Source organism: Pteropus alecto, unplaced genomic scaffold (assembly GCF_000325575.1).
Source record: "Pteropus alecto unplaced genomic scaffold, ASM32557v1 scaffold48, whole genome shotgun sequence".
Lineage (NCBI taxonomy): Eukaryota > Metazoa > Chordata > Mammalia > Chiroptera > Pteropodidae > Pteropus > Pteropus alecto.
This window is the reverse complement of record NW_006442110.1, coordinates 3,499,798-3,521,015: the sequence shown is the minus strand read 5'-3', so window position 1 is coordinate 3,521,015 and position 21,218 is coordinate 3,499,798. Positions and strand designations below refer to the sequence as shown.

General features: G+C 36.6%; 1 protein-coding gene across 1 annotated transcript in view; it reads left to right on the top strand.

Moving 5' to 3' along the window:
* The window catches only part of CNTNAP2 (contactin associated protein like 2), a 1,631,342-nt gene that overhangs the window by 869,959 nt on the left and 740,165 nt on the right, over window positions 1-21,218 (top strand). Inside the window, exon 9 of the mRNA XM_025039033.1 lies at window positions 4,973-5,122. Coding sequence (XP_024894801.1) covers window positions 4,973-5,122 — 150 coding nt within the window. The remainder of the gene's footprint in view (window positions 1-4,972; window positions 5,123-21,218) is intronic.

Below are 21,218 nucleotides of genomic sequence, written 5' to 3'. Positions count from 1 at the left end.
AATTAAGAGTACCTCTTGACCAGCTTGGGCATATAAACTTTTAGTGCCATAGGCAAAAATGTCTATAATATTTACTTAATTACTATGTGCCTTTAAAATTATATACATGAATACTTTTGAACGGTCATTTTCTACTCTCTTTGGAAATAATTGTTCTAATTTCTTTACATGCAGCTTTAACATCGGTGTCATTGTCATAACTTGTGAGCCATGCAACACACTTTTGCAGAACAAATCATCTTCACCTTTGTCTAAGTCGTTTGAATACAGGCATTTTTTCCATGTCTAATGCTGTCACTGGACATGGTGCCCGTTAGCATGACATCAGGACTTACTCTTTTTTTTCCAGTTGTGTCATATGTGAATGTCCATGATCTTCACTTTGTTAAGACTTAGTACATTGCTGTCTTGTTTAGAAGGCTATTTATAACAAATACACCAGTATTTGTTTGTAATTCTGAGGTAATAAGCCCAAAGAATAGGGACTCAACTTGTCTCAGCTTCCTTTTCTATAAAATGAGATGGATCAAAGCTTCTTTGTGTTTTAATCTAATGATACAGATATGCTGCTTCCTAGGTGCCAGGCACTGTTTTAATGAATACAAACACTAATTCATCTAGTCCTCAAAAGAAATCTACAAAGTGGATACCGTTATTTGCATTTTAGAGCAGAGAAGCCTGAGACACAAAGAGGTTAAATAAATTGACTAGGTTATCAAGAGCTAGAGCAAACACAGGCAGTCTGGTTCCTGGATCAGCCCTCCTAACCACCATTCTTTCCTGCCTTTCTGCTATTTTGCTGCTCACTACTGAGAGGAGCCAATACAATAAGGGACATATACAGTATGTGTACATGGTAACAGACATATATGAGGCTCTCAGGAGATGTTAACCATGTGAGACAAGAGTCTCTTTTTTTAAGACAAGTACCAGCATCCTTTTTTGGTGTGGTCTTGAGCCACTGTCCAGCCACCAGGAACCCACTGCATCAGAGGTATGGGTCCTAGGTGTGTGTCTCCATTCCCTGAGATGTTCATTAGCTCTAGAATAATGAGCGGAGGAAAAACAACTCTAACAGCACATGAGAAGCGCTTTAATCCTGTTTAGTTATGTGTTCTTTGTTAATAATGACTCACAAATTTCTAATGAAATGGGACAATACGTTTTTTTCTGAATAACTGTATTGGTATTTATTGTAAGTTTATATGTTACAGCAACAATCTGATCAGCTACGGTACTCTGAGTACATTTCATATAGTATTGAATTTCATGCATGTCCCACTTCAAACAACTTAAAATTATTAAACAATATTGTTAATTTTAAAATGTCTTAACAAGTCTATTCCTTTTTGCTTCACTGAAACAAAACTAATTCTATACTACTTTCTGCAAGTGACAGATGGTCCAGTAAATGATAAAGGCAAAACACATTTTGGAGCAAGTTTGCAGGAGCGCTCACATATTTTAGTCTGTGTTTCATACAAAGTTGTCTGAGTCTTCTTTGCACTGCAGAGGATGCACACAGACAGAGATGAAATATGCTGAAACTATGGCACCCTTTTTTTCTCACCATAAAATCTCAATGGCTGAGTTCTGAATAGTGGGGAAAACTACTGTTCGAATGTCAAAAGGTGTGGATTACAGTCTCAGCTCTACAAACTAGCAAGATAGCTTGTTCCCCTCATTATAAAGTAAAAAGAGTGAACACAGTTCTCTTTGCTCAGAGTTTCACAAAGTACAGAGATGATTTAAATAAATACTCATGGGCTTATTTTAATGTGCCTTGGGGAAAAAAATGCTAGAATTTGCTTCTCAAATTTATGTTATAAAATTTCCATTCTAATTACAATTTTAAGGGAAGAATATTAGTTCTTGTAAGAAAATACTAAAAGAGATGTAGCATGTGGGATATTCCAATACAACAGAAATCTGATGGTGCAAATGCTGAAAGCTGACAGGTGAAACTTGAGATGTCTCAGTTTATTCACAACCTTAATGCTGTATGAGACAAGAATATCTCCAGAAATTGAGCTCGTGTCCAGGGGTGGTGGCAAATGGAAACGTGTTTGTGTGTGTGCGTGTGCGTGTGGATACACACATAGTATAAGAGGACTCCGATCACGGATCCACACAAGTTATATAATAAACGTGTTTTGTTGTTGGTTTTGTTTCTGTTTGTTGTTTATAAGAATTCAGCCTCTGGAACCAGATATATCTGAGTTCTCATTCTACGTTTTGCTCTTTATTAGTTGTAGGATGCTTTGATTCTCTCACCTATTTATTGGGGACAATAATTTTTTAAAATGCTTTGTGAATTATAAATGAGTAAAATGCAAGGAAAGTACTTAGCAGACTGACTGTTACATAGAGTTTAAAATGGTATATCTATAAATACATATCAGAGATCGTGAAATTAGATTCTTCTCCAGAGAGAGCCTTTAGGCCATTATTTTTTATAACATGCAGGTGAACAAAATTTAAAAGCAGCAGCATATTTTGAGCAATTAGATCGTTCTTGCCCCACTGAAAAATGAACTTCATTATGTTTGGAGGCCCATTTCTATCATAGATTGCTGAGGCACCTCTTGATGATTAGCATTAAAAGTTAAAAATAATAATTTGAGTCAAAATGAATAGAAATCACAGTTCAAGCTCAGATGCAGCAATGGCTACTATCAACAAAACTTGCTTTTATCTGCGATCCAATTTCTCTAGTTTAATTAGTGAATTGTTTCTTGAAATAAAGTAACATTTTTAATTTTAATCTAATTGGAATTATAGACCTTTTTGCCATTAACAATTAAGCCAACAGTCTTCGTTTATAAATTAATTTCGTGAAGAAGAAATTTTTGTAGGATTTTTTAGAAGGGCTCTCTGGTCTACTATTTAGAACAGGATGTTCTGTCAGCTGATTATAACTTACAAGTGACTTCTTCTGCATGAGTGATTATTTAGGAAATGAACATTTGTAACATTGATGTCCTTGAGATCCATGCCCAAATATTGCTTTTCAAAGCAGTATTCATAACATTTTAAAGGTAAAAACCAAAATCAAAACCATATTCTTGTGTGATTAATCAACATTAAACCCAGTTTCATACTTTAAAGAAAAATGTTATGGTGAAGATAGTCTTCTATGCATCAGTTCTGTGGGCGAACCCAAAAGTGACCTATTTGAGAAGGAAGTATTTCAGTAAACACTACCACTTGTCAGACAGCTAACTGATTTTAATTTTAGAATAAGATTTTACATTTGCATAGTAATTTCACAGTGCAAAACTATTATATATATATGTATATATTCATATGTATTATACATTTCATAGTTTGGAAATTATTTAGTGTTAATCATTTTAAAGCAACGATTTTCTGTTTTCCTCCATTGAAATAAAATATGCTCAAATATGTATTACTAAATTAAAACTTGAAAATTCTAAGAAAAATACCTGAGGGAGGGATTATTTATAATGATATTTACCAGTATATCAGCATATACTACCTATATGTGACTATCTTCTAAGTGTCAACAGGCTTTAACTTTTTTCTTAATGGTATTTCTGTTTAATAGCATATGCCAACCAGTAGTTTATGCTTTTTCTGTAAAGGACCACTCAATAAATAGTTGGGACTTCGTGGGCAATGTAGTCTCTACAGCCACTGTTGATTTGAGTCTGTCTTTTGACAGTATGTCAACAAGTGAGCTTGGTTGTATTCTAATAAAATTTTAGGTGGACACTAAAATTTGAATTTTATGTAAGTTTCACATGTAATTTACTGTTGTTATTCATTTTATTCTGCAACTGTTTAAATATGTGAGAACTATTTTTAGCTCTCAGGCTGTACAAAAACAGATGGCCCCAGACTGGATTCGGCCTATAAGTGGATGTTTGCACACCTCTGATCAGAAGCCAGAAGCCGTCATCAGTGCTTCATTAATTTACTCTCATTCCATTTTTTGGATACCTTTACTTGCTAGACTTCTCTTTTGTAAACATGAAGTGTATCTTCAAGTAACTCCTACCTAGATTATTCTGTCTGGAGCAGACTAGAACAGAGTATCCTCCCTTTGCCACAGCGTAGGCCTTCGTAAAGTAGAAGAAGGGCACTCTGAGCCTCATAGACTTCTCGGTCTCTTAGTGCTTCTTAAACTTTCCAGATACTGATGTTCAATGGCTGTTCTCCTCTGTATGCTCCTTAATTTTCTAATTATGCTTCATAAAATGGACACAAATTAAACAGAAACTTTAAATTATTGTCAGTGTAATGGAGAGCTTAAAAGAATTTCTGTTTCCGAAGATTTTTGTGTGAGGCGGCAGTGGGATATTGTTAGGGGTGGGAGTTGTTGACTTATTTATGTATTTTATTTTATTTGTTTAGATATAACCTACTTCATTAGAAAGATACCATATTTATAAATGATCAATTAATTCTGGTATTATTTCCCAAGCTTATTAGTGGTCAATTAGCACCAATAACTGTCCATACTCACACACTTATTCTTTAGTCCTTAATTTATATAAACTATATCTGCCAGACGTGGTTATTGAGAAAACATAACAGTACTAAAAAGCTTATAAAAACAGAGATATTAGACAAAAGTCATAAACCCATTTTCTTATATGAGATTAGAGTCTAGTAAAGCTAACCAGAAAATAAGTTATTAAATTAAAGTAGTTCATCATCACCTCCCAGACAACTTTATTCACTCCATTCATTCTCCCAAGTACCCCAATGGCCCATTAGTGCTGTTTCCTTAGACTGGGTTATATTATGCTTTATTTGGTTCAGTGGAGAATAAAACCTCTTATAATGTTAAAGAAACATGAGATATCGATTGTAAGTATCACCAGATTTTCCTAGATGAAAATATATTAATTTTTATTTGTAAAGTTCTGACTTTATTGATAATAAAAATTGTTTTAAACTGAACCATCCTAAGACAATAACTTGACTCTGATTTTGTACTTAACAGGTTCTGGGTTAAACGATGGACAGTGGCATGAGGTTCGTTTCCTAGCTAAGGAAAATTTTGCTATTCTCACCATCGATGGCGATGAGGCATCAGCAGTTCGCACTAATAGTCCTCTTCAAGTTAAAACTGGCGAGAAGTACTTCTTTGGAGGTAAGATTACCAGTTTTTTATTGGTAACTATTACGTTGCTAAAAACAGAGTTTTAATGAAGTTTGATTAGAAAGTATTTCTATTTGTTTCAGTGAACTCAGTAGATCTCATGAAAAAACAAACTCTAATCCCATTCAGTTAAAAAGAGTGGCAAATGTATGTTTCTTCATGATAAAGGAATTAATATGATGTCATCATATTCTTCGAGTCTAATTCATATATTTGAGTTATAAAGCATAGGTTTCAAACTGATTCAATCTCATGATACTATCCTCAAGAGTCAGGTCTTTGCATTATGTATTAGTCACCTATTGCTGTGTAAGTAATTACTCCAGACCTTACTGGCTTAAAACAACAAACGTTATCCCACAGTTACTCTAGATCAGGAACTCAGTAAGTGGGAGACTCTGGCTCAGGGTCTCTCATGAGCTTGTACCCAAACGGTTGGATGTGGCTGCATCATTCGCAGCCTTAACTGGGCTGGAGGGTCTGCTTCCAAGAGGATGCACTCGCTCAATGGACGGTTGATGCTGGTTCTTGGCTGAGGTGCCTTCGTTCTTCCCAAGGCTCTGACCCTTCAGGTCCTCTCATCTTTAAGTGGCCTCTCCTCCTGGTGGTTGGGCTGAGGGGCAGGGATGGGGAGGAGGGGAGGAAGGGATCCAAGGGAAGGGGACAGGAGGGGAAGGCCAGTAAGCAAGAAAGGTTCCAAGATGTAAGCCAAAGGTTTTTATAATTCTGTTTTGGAAATGACATCCCATCAGTTCTGTTATGTACAGCTGGTTAGACATGAGTCCCTAAATCCAGCCCACACTTAAAGGAAGGGGATTGCACAGGGAGACAAGGGTCATTGGGACCATATTAGAGACTGCCCACTTCAGACTGCCTTCCATGAGAAGCCATCTGATCACATGTATCTTGGTTCTTAAGCAATGAAAAGACGAGTAAAAAGGAAGATTCTTTTAATGATAGATTCTGCAGTGTGAACCTAGCACGCTTCCTATCCTGCAGAAGGCACCCTGCCAGAAGTCGATTTTTTTATCATTAGTGAAATATGGAGACATCTTTTATTAAAGGTTTGTTGTTTAGAGCAATATATCTTTCATTAGATTATTGCCTTTCTCATCTTAAATCATACAATGTGAGATCTAAAAAAATACATTGCATCCTTAGAAAAGGCTTTGATTTAAACTTTAGAAAATATATGTGCACATATATTTGCCTCAGAAAAATATATTAATATTCGCATATGTTTATCTGTTTACATAAATATATGTTTATATTCCTGCATTTATACATTTTTCTAATTATTAAGCAGTGATCTTATATGCCTTGTTCCTTACTGTATTCCCTGAGGTCCTAGAAAAATACCTGGAATATAGTAGATGACAAATAAATACGTGTGAGACGTGTGAGTGAATTAGTAAACTAATGAAAAAGAGGCAAGGCAAGCATTTTATTTCCTGTTGTCTAAAAGAAGTAAAAGCCCTAGGATCTTTACTGACTCGCCACTGAGTTCGTGTCCAGCACCTGAATTCAGGAGCTCTGACTCGGGTACCAGGGCGTTTCTTCCCTCTGCGACGTGACAGTGATGAGTAACAACTCGGAGACAGAAGGTCCTGATCTAGACCTCTGCTTCTTTAATCTTTCATGGTATTTGTTGGAAGTTAAAATTACTAAGTTTAAAAAGGCTCTCAATACGTATTTGATGAGTGGATGAGAGTCAGACAGTATGTCTTATGTGTGAATAAACTGGAGCTTATTGATGTGAGAAAAAGTAGCCCAATAGCCAGAATGATTTTCATCCAACGACATATTTAATATGATGGGCTTTGGGCCAAGTGTTCATTGCTGCCATAGACAGTGCAGCACAGTAGTCAGTTGGAAAGCTATTGATAACTTCTACCCATCCAAATGACAGTGGAATATTTTGGCCATGGATGAGATTGCTGGATGCCTACAGCCAGTTTTGATCTATTTCCATCTAGATGGGTAAGCAAATAGCTATAACCACAAATTTATGGCACAAACTTTATAGGAGATGAAGGCTTTATAGTTTGCTATTTACTGTTGCTTTACAGATTTTGGTTTTCAAACCCAGCAGTCAGGAGCATATTTCCTCCTTCTTGGGTCTTTGATCTGCTATTGAGAAATGCTGTTGGCAAATGGTCATGATCTTCCTTGGTTATATCTTCATTAGCTGAGTCCTCAGAGTATATGAAAACCACTAGGGGAACTCCTTACGACTCAGGTTAGCAGCCCCGCCCCTAGAATGTTAAAATGCAGATGCCGAGAAATTGAGGAATTTGAAACTGCAGGTGATTCTGACACAAATGATCTGAGGAACAGAATTACAGATTGACCTTAGCCAATTTGCATACACATTCTTTTAGATTCTTTTTTAAAGATGCCAGCCACTGAAACGTGAGGTAAATAAGAAATAGCTCTTCTCAAATAACTTTACCACCATGGAGCAGTGAAAAGAAGTCACAGGCCAAGGTCTAGTGCACTCACATAGATATTTATTAAATGAATGATTATAGCAAGTCCGCACAGCACTGTTAATGCAGACTCTTCCGTAAGCTCGGGGAAGTCCTAGACCTATGACTCGCTGTACCTTGACTAAAACGTTCCCTTCAAGCAGCAGTGGCAATATTTTAGAAGTAGGACTCAGCCGCACTCAAAGTTGGTGCCAGGCAACAGAGAGCCTCCTAAGTTGGTAGCTGGAACAGGATCATGAAGTCATCCAGACTCTAGAACTTTCTCCAAGGCTCAGATCATAGGCCTCAGTGGAGTCTTCTACCATCTTATACCAGCTGTGGGTGTCTCTAAGAGATGTTTTGCCAAACTACCTATTTTTAATATCTTTAATTTCACCATTGAGATTTCTTTCCTAATATTAGTAACAGTTTTGCTAACTAACAAACCAGTTTCATCAAAGGACACCCAGTTTGGCATTCAGTAAGTTGATCATAGGAGCAGAGAGCAGAAAACCTGGAGTAGCTGCCACTGGAGTTGAGCCATTTCTGACATAATGTTCATGGCCGCCTCTGACGCATGGCTTCCTGATTAGAATGCTAGCCGCCTCCAGACTTGAAGTACACACACGCACGCACATGCACATACACGCACACATGCCTTCATACTGTCTGTGCTGAAAATTTAAAATAAGTTGCTGAGGTTATAATGAAACCATCTTAAGAAATATTAGTATAGTGGAAAGAAAAATTGATTTTGTTAAAAAAAAATGAGGTTTGAATCATTCACACTTGATTTGGGATCATTATTATAATTATCTTACCTTCTTCATCTATTAAAAAGCAATAGAGTCTGCTTTGTTCACATTACACAGCATAACCTGGTAAACCCAGGGCCTGACCCTGGGTTGCTAAACGCTGCCAGCCTTTCCAGGTCACCTCGAGTCTCTCCATAACTGACGCAGAGACAGCCCCTTCTAGGGGACGTTCGAGGTTTCAAACCACGTGCTAGGCAGGCAGCTGCGTGTGCAGTCACAGGCAGGGCTGTGTCGCTCCCGCGCAGAGCTCGCTCTCTGCACGCCTGCTCCCTGCCAACCCCAGGAAAGGGTGCAGTTCTCCTCTGCGACCCTCACAGAAAAAAAAGAGATTATTCATTTGGGATGTTTTTTCAGCAAAAGGTATTTTAGCTGCTTTAACCTTTTTTCTGCCTCCCAACTGGAATTCCTTTTCGTAGCACTTTATTAATTTTAATAATCGAAAACAATAACAAACAAAATAACTAAATTTGTTTGTTGATTACTTACCTGGAAATAAACCTTCTGATACAGGCCAGGGGCCATGGTCACAAGAGAGTGGAAAAGTTTTTAAATTTCTGTACTTTCTCAGGTTTGGTAATTTTATTATCCCCATTGTTTTTATTTAAAAAGAGAGAGAATTATGGCTGAAGAGAAATGTTAAGAAAGTTCCAGAGCCAGTCTTATCAGAAGGAGTAATAAGGAACATGGGCGAGGAGGAACGGGAGGCAGCTGTCAGGGAAGTGCCAACCCAGGTGGAGGTGGCAGGACAAAAAGATGGCATTGAGAGGTGGCCTGAGCCTCATAGGAATGGGCTGATAAAGTTTAGTAAAAGAGCACATCCCTTCCCAGTTACAAATCTAAGCTCATCAGTTTAGGACCTGTTAATTTCACTGGATACATTTTATAGTTACCTGCACAAGAGGCTAGAAGATTTCTTATCCCCACCTAGATTGTCAGCCTCTGCCACCTACTCCTCCCCAAAAAAATTTAGGTAAGAGGTCCTGATTATGCTGGCATAGAACAGCCACTGGTATTTCATTAGCATATGCGGCAGGTATGACTTCTCAGGGTCTTAAAGATTAAATAATTGTTTATCAGATCAGATGAATTTTTTATCTGAGTGCAGTAATGTATGACAAGAGTTAGTAGAGCTAGGATTCAAGTCATTTCACTTAATATTTACTAAAACATGGCAGTATTATTCATGCTACAGCAGTAACCAAATCAGAAAAATACTTTTCTCAGAAAGTTACATTCCAGTAGAGATCATAAATTGATAAATTGAATATATTTGAGGAGCAAATAAATCAGAGAAAGGGATGAGAAGTTCTTGAGAGCGGATGTTGAGGACTGCCCTGTTAAATAGGGTGGCCAGGGCATGCCCCAGTTCAGGTGGCATTTGAACAAAGAGCTCAAGGGGATGAGGAAACACATCACAAGGAGTTAGGGTCCCATAACTGGAAAAAGAGAGGCCGTTGAACAGAATGTGACGTTGGTGAGTGACGGAAGCTCGAGGAAAGGAGTCTGGCCTAGCTTTCGGAATGTGTGCAGCCAGAGGCAGGCTGGGTGAGGTGGGGTCATTTAAAATGATCTCTTAGGCCGCTGTTTTGAGAAAAAGACTATAGTTAAATGAGAGAGTAGTGGAAACTATCGCAATAATCCTGATAAAGAGAGATGGACTAAGTTGTAGCAGTGTAGGGGGTGGAGAATGATCAATTCTGAATACGTTTTTGGAAGTCAAGGCGACAGGTGGGATGTATGCAAAAAGGAGCGGAAGATAGCACCGGTCAGCCTGACGGGAAGCCCCGTGCTTCCCTTTCTTCTTCTCCGTCTACATCTTGGGGTCCACTCGGCAGTGTTTGCCTAGAAATTGCTTCTGACCTGTGCATTGTAAACCACTGAAGGTATTGTCCATGAAGTAACCTGTCATTCCTCCAAAATAATCCAGACTGTGAACCCCCCAACACACACACACACACTCACTCACTCACTCACTCACTCACTCACTTCCACGGTTCTGTGTCCTTTTCCTGGGTTGCCTTGATGGGTTCTGAATCAGTTCCCAAATCTCTCGTCTCAAGTTATGGCCAAATGCTCTTTTTGCTGCATCACACGTGGGATATAACAGGAATCAGGAATCTACTGATTTAAAACGAGCTCCGGTAAACTGAGACTCCATCCAGTCTGTGATTTGGGGACTGCAGCGCCATTCAAAAATAAATAAGTGGAGGACAGTGACTCAGAGCTAAGTAACTGTTATAAAATCAATGGTCTTTACAAATATTAGTAAAGACCAGTGCATAGACTTCCAGTTTGAAAATAAGGCCTGATTCTAATCATTCCCTTTTGGCCTTTGTTCTCTCCATGGTCCACCTATACTGAGATTGGAGGGCATTAGGAAACACACTATTAATTGCTTTTGGAAAAATAAAATGAAAGTTAATCACCATCTGTATTTATGTAGTGATGAACATCATTTATTTAAATATGTCGGTGTCCCATCTTGCTCTTCAGTAAGATGCCTCTCTTTGAAATACTGATTTGGTATTAATAGGAAGAGCCAACTTTTTCTGACCAACTAACCATTTATTAAATTTCAGAATTTCAAACCTTAGCGATTTGTGTAAATTGTTATAGAACATTTGATTGTATTGGCTAACATTATATAATAATTGGAATTCATTTTTTCTTTTATTACTTGCAAACCTGTCAATTAATTTTTTCTTTATATAGAATTTTTTATTGTGCTTTCACTATTTCATTCTGGTTCATTTTAATGTGATTTTCCCCTCTCTTTTTCAGCTACAGGGAGTACGTCCTCCTGTAATTGTAGTGAGTTAACCTAGAAACTCTTTCTCAGTTATTTAATTTCTAAAACTGGATTTGATTGTACAAAAACAACTACATGCTCACGAAAATATTTAGATCCGTATTTGCTATTTTACCCAAATACTTTCTCCACTTAAGAAAAAATTTAAAGCCATTTCTTTCTGTGATGAGAACATTAACAAGGAGAGATACATTGTTTTCTCAGTTCAATTCCTAAAGAGCTTTTGGTCATCTTAATTTGTTTTCCAATTATGTGCATAGAAGAAAAGGGCAAAGAGAGAGGGAGGGAATGGCACAGTGAAACGGAATACGTTAACCTCATCAGAAACTGGTTCTCTGTCGGAGAGAGAAAAATATTCATTAGGTAGCCCCAAATTCCAAAGACCTTCCTATACCTCCAAAAAGTAAAATTTAGTTAGAGCTATGACTTGGACTAATTATCATTAGAATTACTGTGTTTTCTACGTGCCTTTCTCTTTTTCTGGCTCTCATGACTGGCTTGCGTTGGTAATATTCAGATTTCAGGCAGAATTGTGAGTAGTTTTTCAAAGAAAAAAATCATAAAATTATAACTATTCGACTTGCAAGAATTGTCTTAACCCTGTGGCAATTTACCCCTAGCACACTTTGCTTTCTTTTCTTTTTATATTAATTTTGATACTTTAACAATACTAGACTAAAAAAACAATGTTCTGAGTGTGGAAATAAGATAAATAACTACACACATGTAAATTAAATATGATTTCTCTGTGTGGGTCTTTTAGGAACTATCTTCTGTATCTAAAATGCTCAAGTTGAAAAAAAAATGGCCAAATTTTAAAATTGTGACAACTTGTACTTCTGGTGCAAATGTGTGATGTATGTCGTTATTACTTGAAGAACATAAATATTTCTACAGCTTATCCTATCTAGTTGATTTTATAATGCTTTATTTACCAAAGAAACAAATTTATACTTCTTTTTTATGAGTAATATGTCAGTTCAGATACTCTAAAGCAGCAGAGGTTAAGACAGTATTAGACATTTAATTGGGCAAAATGCCTCAGAAGGATAAAGGGATGAAAAAGGAGGAACAGGTCTGACACCTGAGGAAGGAGAGCAGGAAGGAAAAAAGATGGCACAGGAATAGCCTCAGATTCTGTCTCACTGCTGAGACAGTGTAGGCCACAGTTCCCATGGAAATCGCCTGTCAGAATCCCATCAGATAGAAATGGTCTGACTCTCACACTCTTGCCACGTTTAGTAATTGACTGGAGCGGGTCTGGGGGGAAATGGGCTCAGCAGGAGAGTGTCCGTGGAAATGAGACCTGCACCCCTCCTTAGCCACCCCTAGTTATTGGGTAATGGTACAAATAAATGAAAACAAAATAGTTCTAGAAAGTTCTTTAATAGAACTTCTTTATAAGCCACAAAAACGTTTGAGTTTTTTTGTAATAAAATTGATATTTCTGTTTACATTCCTGATTCTCTGTGACCAAACGAACAGAGGAAATGATTTTAGGGTATTCATTTTTTAAATCGCTGAAAATTCAAATAACAATGATTCGATATGTGAAGAAACAAAACCAAAATGAAATCCAGTGCCTGCAGTTGTGCTAGTCTTCTTGTTCATTTTGTTTGCCTGCTTGTTTTGTTTTAACTTCAAGCAGATAGTTATTTATATGTAAACTTTTCCCTTTGAACCAGGAAGTAAGTTTTTTTCTGTGTGTGGCTTTTTTTTTTTTCCATTGTTGAGTTTTTAAAGGAGATCATAGCCTTACAAATGAGCTAGTTTTTTGTTTGTTTGTTTGTTTCCCCAGTCTGGCTCATCCAATAAATAATCAGAAGGAGCCTTGCTAAATTCTCACCTTGTTTTCAAAATTTCGCTATCTTTTGGGTTCCTGCTCATTCATCGTGGCAACCAGCTCTCTCTCAAATAATCACAAATTACAATCTACTCCCTAAGAGGATTTTATAGTAATGAGGAATTTGTAAGACTCTCTGGCCTTCAGGTACTCTAAAAGGGATGAATCTCTAATGGTGAAATTTTTAGTCTTTTTCAATATCGAGAGTGGGGATGAGGATGTGAGAATTTAGGCCAAAGATCTTCCTAGTAACATTCAAATCAGCTGACTTAGAGTGTGGCCCTAAAATTTTATCATTCTCGTACCTTTCCCTTCAAAAGATCCCTAAGGCTCTCCAACAGCTGGTTCTCCTGCTCTCCTTTCCCTGCAGTTAAATACGATGACTGCCAAACGCACTGCAGATCATCGCTCTAGCAAACCCAGTCTGCATCGACCAAAAAGTTCACGAGCTCTCATTTCACAGAGACCTGAGGTAGGGAAGAGAGACCTCCTCTGCCCTCACAGATCCTTACTGGACCAAACAGTCTTCAAATATGAAATCCGAAGGAAGATGCTCTCTGCTAGAGGTGGACTATGTGAAATACTACTGGGAAAATCTAGATGCCTCAGAAAATCTTTTAATACCTTCACAATCTTTTCTATTGTCTATGGCTATTGAAACTCAGTGACATGACTCTAGAATGCAATGTGTATATATGGTTTATGGTTTGATATTTCAAAGAAAAGAATCAGACGGGCAAGAATATATATGTCAAGGGAGAGTGGTTCTTGGAATATACGTAGTTACTGCTGTATGTAGAAAAAATGAGAAAGATCAAAAGGAAGAGGTTTTTCTTCTGGGCTTCACTCAGGGTGCAGATTCGAGGGGTCAGGCCAAGTGAAGTGGGGAGGTGTGATGCCCACGATGCGGACGCTTGGGAACATAGGAGCACTTCTGTCGTTTGCCAGGCCAGTGCAAATGTTACCCACTGAGTCAGAGCTGATAGGTAGGGATTTGCACATTTTTAAAAATAACACATGTTTTAGAACGTGCTCTTGCACCTTCATATACATAAAAATCTTCAAGGGTTTCTTTTTTTGATAAAACAGCATTAGTCTGCATTCTTAGTAAAAATTTGATAAAGTATGTCTGCGGTATGGTCCAGAAATACGCATTTTAACCAAACATCCAGGTGACTTGTTTTGCTTTTTTTAAAAAACTATTTGTTGAGATATGACTCACATGTCACAAAATCTCCCTTTTAAAGTATATAATTCAATGGCTTTTAGTATATTCACAGAGTTGTAGAACCATCATCACAATCTAATTTTGGGTCATTTTCTTGATCCCAAGTAGAAACCCCAATCTTGTTAGGAGCCACTCCACATTGTTCTACAGCACCCTGTCCTAGGCAACCACGAATAGACATTCTGTCCGTAGATTTGCCAGTTCTGGACTTTTTATGTAAATCAAATCACATAATAGGTTCTTTCGTGACTGGCTTCTGTCAGTGGGCATAATATTTTCAAGATTTATTCAATTTTAGCTTTGTTACAGAATCAAAGCAAAGTTTTAAAACATGATTGACTTTATTATTATTTATTTGCATAGTTTATCATATGAATATACTATGTTTCATTTATTCATTCATCAGTTTTTGGACTTTGGGGCTGTTATGAATAATGCTGCTGTGAACATCTGTGTACAGTTTTTTCTGCGCACATACGTTCTTTCTCTTGAGTATAAACCTAGGAGTGATATGAGTGGGTCATATGGTAATTCCGTGTTTTACTATTTTGAGGACCTGTTAAACTGTTTGCTGTGTGATCTCAGTACCTGCAGTTCCCTCTTCACACTATGAGAAACACTAATTTAGGAAATAATCTGGGGATCAAAATGCAGGAGGAAAAGAGATATTTGCTGGATTCCAGTAATGAAAATCCTAGATTCCATAAATGAAGTATTAAAAAAGAGAATAGGACAGCATTAGAAAATAATAAAATGCTAGGTAATGATGTGAAGCTAATATCATTAAGTGGAAAGTTAGAGGTACAAAAGAATAAATTAGGGAAGAAACGAGATGATTTTTATCTAGACAGAAATGATCTCTAATGTTAAAGAAAAATGCTCCTGTAGGGTGGTGATATGGAGAGAGAAGAGTAGGAAAAAGTAGTGTATCTTAATAAAATTTATTTATAGAAACAAAGCAAAGTTTTAAAACATGATTGAATTTCAGAAGGAAGAACTTCCATAGGCATCATGAAAGGGATAAGACCTGAATTCAGTTGCCTAAAGACAAAACAAGAAATATGAAGGTGAGGGAAAAGGAGGGAGGTGATAAAAATTGTAAGGATTATTTTAAAATGCACAAATGGACAAAATAAAAATCTTTTAACATAAGATTGTGTTTAAATGTATTTTCGTTGTTAAAGTTGCTAATAATTTTTTATGCCCATCGATGGGCAGATTTTGCTTTCTAGAATAGGATATCCACAAACATGATGTCTCAGATTTAATGAAAGAAGTTTTCTTATTGCATCAAGAATTTCAGAATATTTAGTCAATCATACTTCTGCTCTTTAAAAATTTAAATATATACATGTATTTTTTATTGTTGAGGAAGTTAAACCTCTGAGAACATGTGAAATAATCGTAAACATCAATATCAATTAAATGCATTGTTTTTTCTTTGCATTTTCACATAGTAATGTTAAATTAGAATTTCTATTAGCAATGACATTAACTTTTAAGATAAAAAAATATAAATGTATTAGGATAACATTCAGCTTTATTTGACATAAATTCAACTTAATAATGGCTTAAATACGATGAAAGGGCTGGTATGGCATTTCATGGTGTCAGGAAACATGGATTTTTCTATCTCAGATGTCACCCAGTTTGTTTTATAAAGGGCCAGATAGTAAATATTTGAGGTCTTGTGGGCCAGTTGATATATTCAAATCTGCAGTTGTAGCAGTCTCTGGCAATATGTAAACAAATGGGTGTGGTCGTGTTCCAATAAAGCTTCATTTACAAAACCAGGTGGTAGCTGGACTTACCCTGCAAACTGTTGTTTGACAGCCCCTAATCTGTCTTGTGTTTCAGACTTGGTTAGCTTATTGCTTCTCCCCTGTGGTTCAGGATGTCTTCTTCAGCTCTAGCTGTCACATCCCCATTCCAGATAGCTGAAAGAAGGAAGGAAGAGTGCAGTGCTTCTCTTTAAAGGCGCTTCCTGGAAGATGCTCAGGACACTTCCGCATAAGTCCTGTGAGCCAGAACTTAGTCACATGGCTACACCTAGTCGCATAGGAAGCTGGGAAATGCAACAATTCCAGACAGCCAAGTGCCCAGCTAAAAGGAGGGTATTTCATTACTAAAAGACCTTGAAAACACATAGTGGGGATGTGTATCAGCATTGATTCACTCTGTCCTTTTACTAACTAACCTCTGTGCTCTGCCAGTCACCACTGGAGGTGTGCCATTCTGATCTCTCTTTAAGAAAACTTGCTCCCCACTCCTTTGTTTTTCCCACCCCCTTTCAAACTTGAGGCCCTGAGAAAGAATAACCTTTGTTTGGATGGCAATATACTAAATTTGATCACTGCCTCAGGCAATATCTCATCTTTCCCAATGTCTGGTAGATGAGTTCTTTTTTGTTTGTTTCTACTGTTTTCTTTTCTTTATTTATTTTACTTTAATCTATTTATCATCCTTAGTTATGTAGTACATGACAGAGCTCTGCTGGAGATCATATATTTACATCAAATATAGATTAAATACTAATATAACAAGTCCTAATAAATGGGAAGCTTTTTCCTTGCTTTTCCTCCACCCCACTTTTTCCACCTTTACTCTTACCTGAAGGTGATAGAAGACATCTTGGGCCATAGCTTTACTTCCTTCTACAGCTACCTCTTGGCCCTTATGGCTTATAATTACTGTACTTTAGGATATATATATATATGGATATATATATATATATATATTTTTTTTTTTACCCTTTAAACTCCTAAATTGGGGATTCCCATTAGTGCAGGTTGTCAGTAGAAGCAGAGAGTACCTTCCATTTCAAATTGGTTTTATTTTTATCTCAGGCTGCAGGCTGGCTAGTCCTAGAGTGAGTTCATTACTTTTTTTAAAGACCGCTGAACATAGCAAGAAGGAGCCAACGTACATCAGCATTTGAGTATTTTCTAGTGTTAAAAGTCTCAGTTGGCACCTAATGTGCCTTCCAAGGAACAACAGTGGATAATATGACCAGATATTTTGTTACAGATTACCAAGGCTCCAGCTTTCTGAGCCTGTGCTATTCCAGGCTTCAGGGTCTGGTGCCTGCTGCAGGCAATTCCACAAACTTTTTAGGTTCTGTCATGCACAGCACCCTATTTTTAAATATAGTACCAAATAGCATGTTCGTTTGAATTCAGTTCAGCTCTGAGTTCCAGGGACTGCAGTTAACAAGATAGAGATTTCCTTCTTTCTTCCATAACGGAAGATAGAAGTCAGACTCTAAAGGCTGTTACGGTGGGCTCCGTGGAGCAGGAAAGTCAGGCTACTTCCATCATTCAGCTTTACCACCCTCATCATTTAGTGTGCCCCTCGTGATTCCACATGGTGGTTTAAGCTCCAGATATTATGTCCAAATTTCAGACAGAAGCACAGACAAGAGGATGAGAGGTGCTGCCCCGCTTCTTTTAAGGCCACTCCCCTGAAGTAATACATTAGTATGAAGCACCTCTTTGGCTGGAGCTTTATGGTCCTACAAGGAAGATTGGGTAACCAAGTGCCCAGATAAATGTCTGTATCAATTCAAGAGGGGGAAATAAATATTGGAGGTTAATTAGCAGTCTCTGTAACAACTCCTCTATTTAATATTAAACAGTTATTATCTTCAAATTTGATAATAATCTCTGCACCCAATTTTACTTCATGTGGCATTCGATATTATTTGCTCCTTGGGCAACTTTTGAAAATCTCTATATGGCTGCTTAATCTAAGGATATTGGATTTAGGAAATATGTTTAAGTAGATTCATTTTCTTTCATTTTTCAATTATCTATCATCCTAGCCTGAAGTGTTATAACAAATAATTTACAGTGGCAATTTTTAAATAGTTTTTTTTAAAAAGCAATAGAATATCCTCTAATCATTTATTTATATCTCTCTGTTATTCCTAGTCTTATTCCTATTCCCCTCAAAAAGCCTAATTCAATACATTTCTTGGTCTTAAATTAAGAAATTATTTGACCATTCCTTGAAATACTAGAAGTTACTGAAATAAAGGTGGGTTGTTATTCAAGAGCATTCTTCATTAGTTTTGATAATGAATGATTATGTCTTTCTTAGTTTGTATGTGGTGGAATTATATGGAGAAGGACAAATGTGGTTGTAATTGTTCAGTCTGGAGAAATTGAAGTGAGGAGGCCAGAAAAGCTATCTTAGGATTTAGGAAACTGTCTATAGCTTAAGTGAGGTGTAGGAGATGTACAACTAGACCTTGAGCTCCAGGAGAACAGGAAATACCCTTGATTTTGTTCATCCCGGTGTAACAAGATATATCACAGTGCCTGACATATGAAAGGTGCTCATTAAACATTTATTCAGTGAATTAATAAAGATAATTACCCATATCATTAAAAAATATACTATTACAAAATTTTATATTGTTTTATGGTAGAACACAGCAGTGTGTGTTATAAACACTTTCTTTTGCACTCTTATTATTAAAAAAGTACAGGATACACCATGTCATATCAGGCATGTAATCCATTCAGCCCTATATTTTTATCTCTTACTGTGACACTAAAGTGTAACGTGTAAGAAGGCATGATCTCTCCCTAGACATTAACTTTAGAAGTTAAAGATGTATTCCAGAACACCTTAGTTTTTCCTTAATAAACAGCTCTAATTTTTCCTTATAAGAATTCCACTAAATATTTCTAAAACTCATTTTTATGTTTTAATAGTATATTCTCCCTTGGAAATGTGAATTTTCTAATTTATCATTGGTTTTGCAAAGAAAAAAAATCTTTAAATTACCTCTTTAATGTTAAACAATAAACTATTTTTGTATACTATTAATGTTCTATCAATGAAAATCTAGTTGGCTAAACAGAATACACTTAAGCATTATTCTTCTTTAAAATAACAAATATCAAGTAGAGAAAATGCATTATCAAAATTCTGTGCACGGCTATAGGTAATGACATGAGAGTGAGAAGGCAGCCTCCAAATTCTTAAAACATCAACATTTCAAAATGGTTTTGGAGACATGAAATTAGAGTACTTAGAAGTAACTAGATGTAACTTATTAATGTAAGGTAGTCTGAAATGTTTATTTAGTACTTCTGAATGTCATCTATATTCCTGTCAAATCAAATTGTTGCATTTAGCCTTACATGCTAAATTCCCATATTGCTCTCTCTCTTGCTACCCCTGCTTACTTCGCTCATCAGGTGAAAGAATAAAATACCTTGTTGGGAGGAGTGTTCTAGAATGAGGGAAAGCATGCAGGTGTTTTACCCCACTTATAAATAACTTTAAAAAAACCAGCCCCTTTTGTATTGCTGTCTAAATATTGATTTTTTTTTTCAAGCAATCAGGGAACAGGCAGTGTACAAAGCTTCTGATTTTGCCACAAACTCACCAACAATTGTTATTTATTTTTCTTTATTACCCAAATGGATGTGAAATTGTTGATTTTGTTTTATGGAGAGCTAAGAATCCCTACGGTATAGTGGTAAAAAATTATGCTAATCATAACTTCCAGCTATGTTAACTATTGAATTCACAGTATGTATGATTTATTTTTATTTTGGTAAAAATACATGGAACATAAAATTCATCATTTTAAATATTTTTAAGTGTACAGTCCAGTGGCATTAAGTAGCTCACCTTGTTATTGTGCAACTATCACCACCATCTATCTTTAGAACATTTGCATCTCCCCAGACAAACTCTGTCTCTATTAAACATTCCCTCTCCCGCAGCCTCCGGTAACCGCTGTTCTACTTTCTGTCTCTATGAATTTGATTTTCCAGGGACATCATATAAATGAAATCATAGGACATTTGTCCTTTTGCATCTGGCTTATTTTACTGAGCGTAACATCTTCAAGTTTCAATTACGTTGTATCGTGTTTCAGAATTTCATTCTATTGTATGGCTGAATAAAAACCATGTGCATGTATGTGTATGTATAGCTTATCCATTTCACTTATCTGTTTATCCATTGATGGACATTTTAATTATGTCCACCTTTTGGTTATTGTGAATGATACATGTATATACCTGGTGTACAAATATCTGTTTAAGTCCTTGTCTAAAGCTCTTTTGGTTGCAAACCCCAAAGTGGAATTGCTAGACCATACAGTAATTCTTTTGAAAATTTTGAGGAATTTCCATACCGTTGTCCACTGTGGCTTCACCATTTTACATTCCCATAGGCAGTGCACAAGGCTTCCAGTTTTGCCACAAACTCACCAACAATTGTTATTTATTTTTTTTTATAACTATCATCCAAATAGATGTAAAATTGTTGATTTCGTCTTATGGAGAGGAGGAATATGCCACGGTAACTCTTCCCCCAGCACTTTCACTTGGCTTTTACACTTAGCCTCTTTCCTTTTGTGCAGTGACACTAGACAGTAGTGCGTTGAGGGCGGGGGAGAATGGCTGTCTTGTTTACCACTGTTTTCAACTTCTAATACAATAGGTGGTTAATATATGCTGTGTGACTAGAAGAATGTAAGAAAAAAATGAATGAATAAATGAACTAATGCATCTTAGAATCTCAATAGAAATAATTGCTAATTTTTCTTTGGTTGATCAGACAAGCTATGGTAACCTGTAGAAACCCTGAAATTCCAAAGCTGACCCGAAGAGTTTTATCATGTTTTCTACTTAAAAACATAGACATTCACAACAGTAGTATTCATTAGCTTTTTACTGTGTTCCAGAAACTACTCTGAGCATTTTACTTAATTGTCTTATTATCTTCAAGATAGCCTTATAAAGTGGCTGTTATTATTATTTTCATTTAACAGGTAGAATTTAAGCCTCGAATTATGTGATTTGCCTCAGGATCCCCAACTCTTAAGAGTCATAGTGAAGACTTGAATCTAGGTTTGTCTGATTGTGAACACTAACCTCCTAACCAGCATAATACATTGTT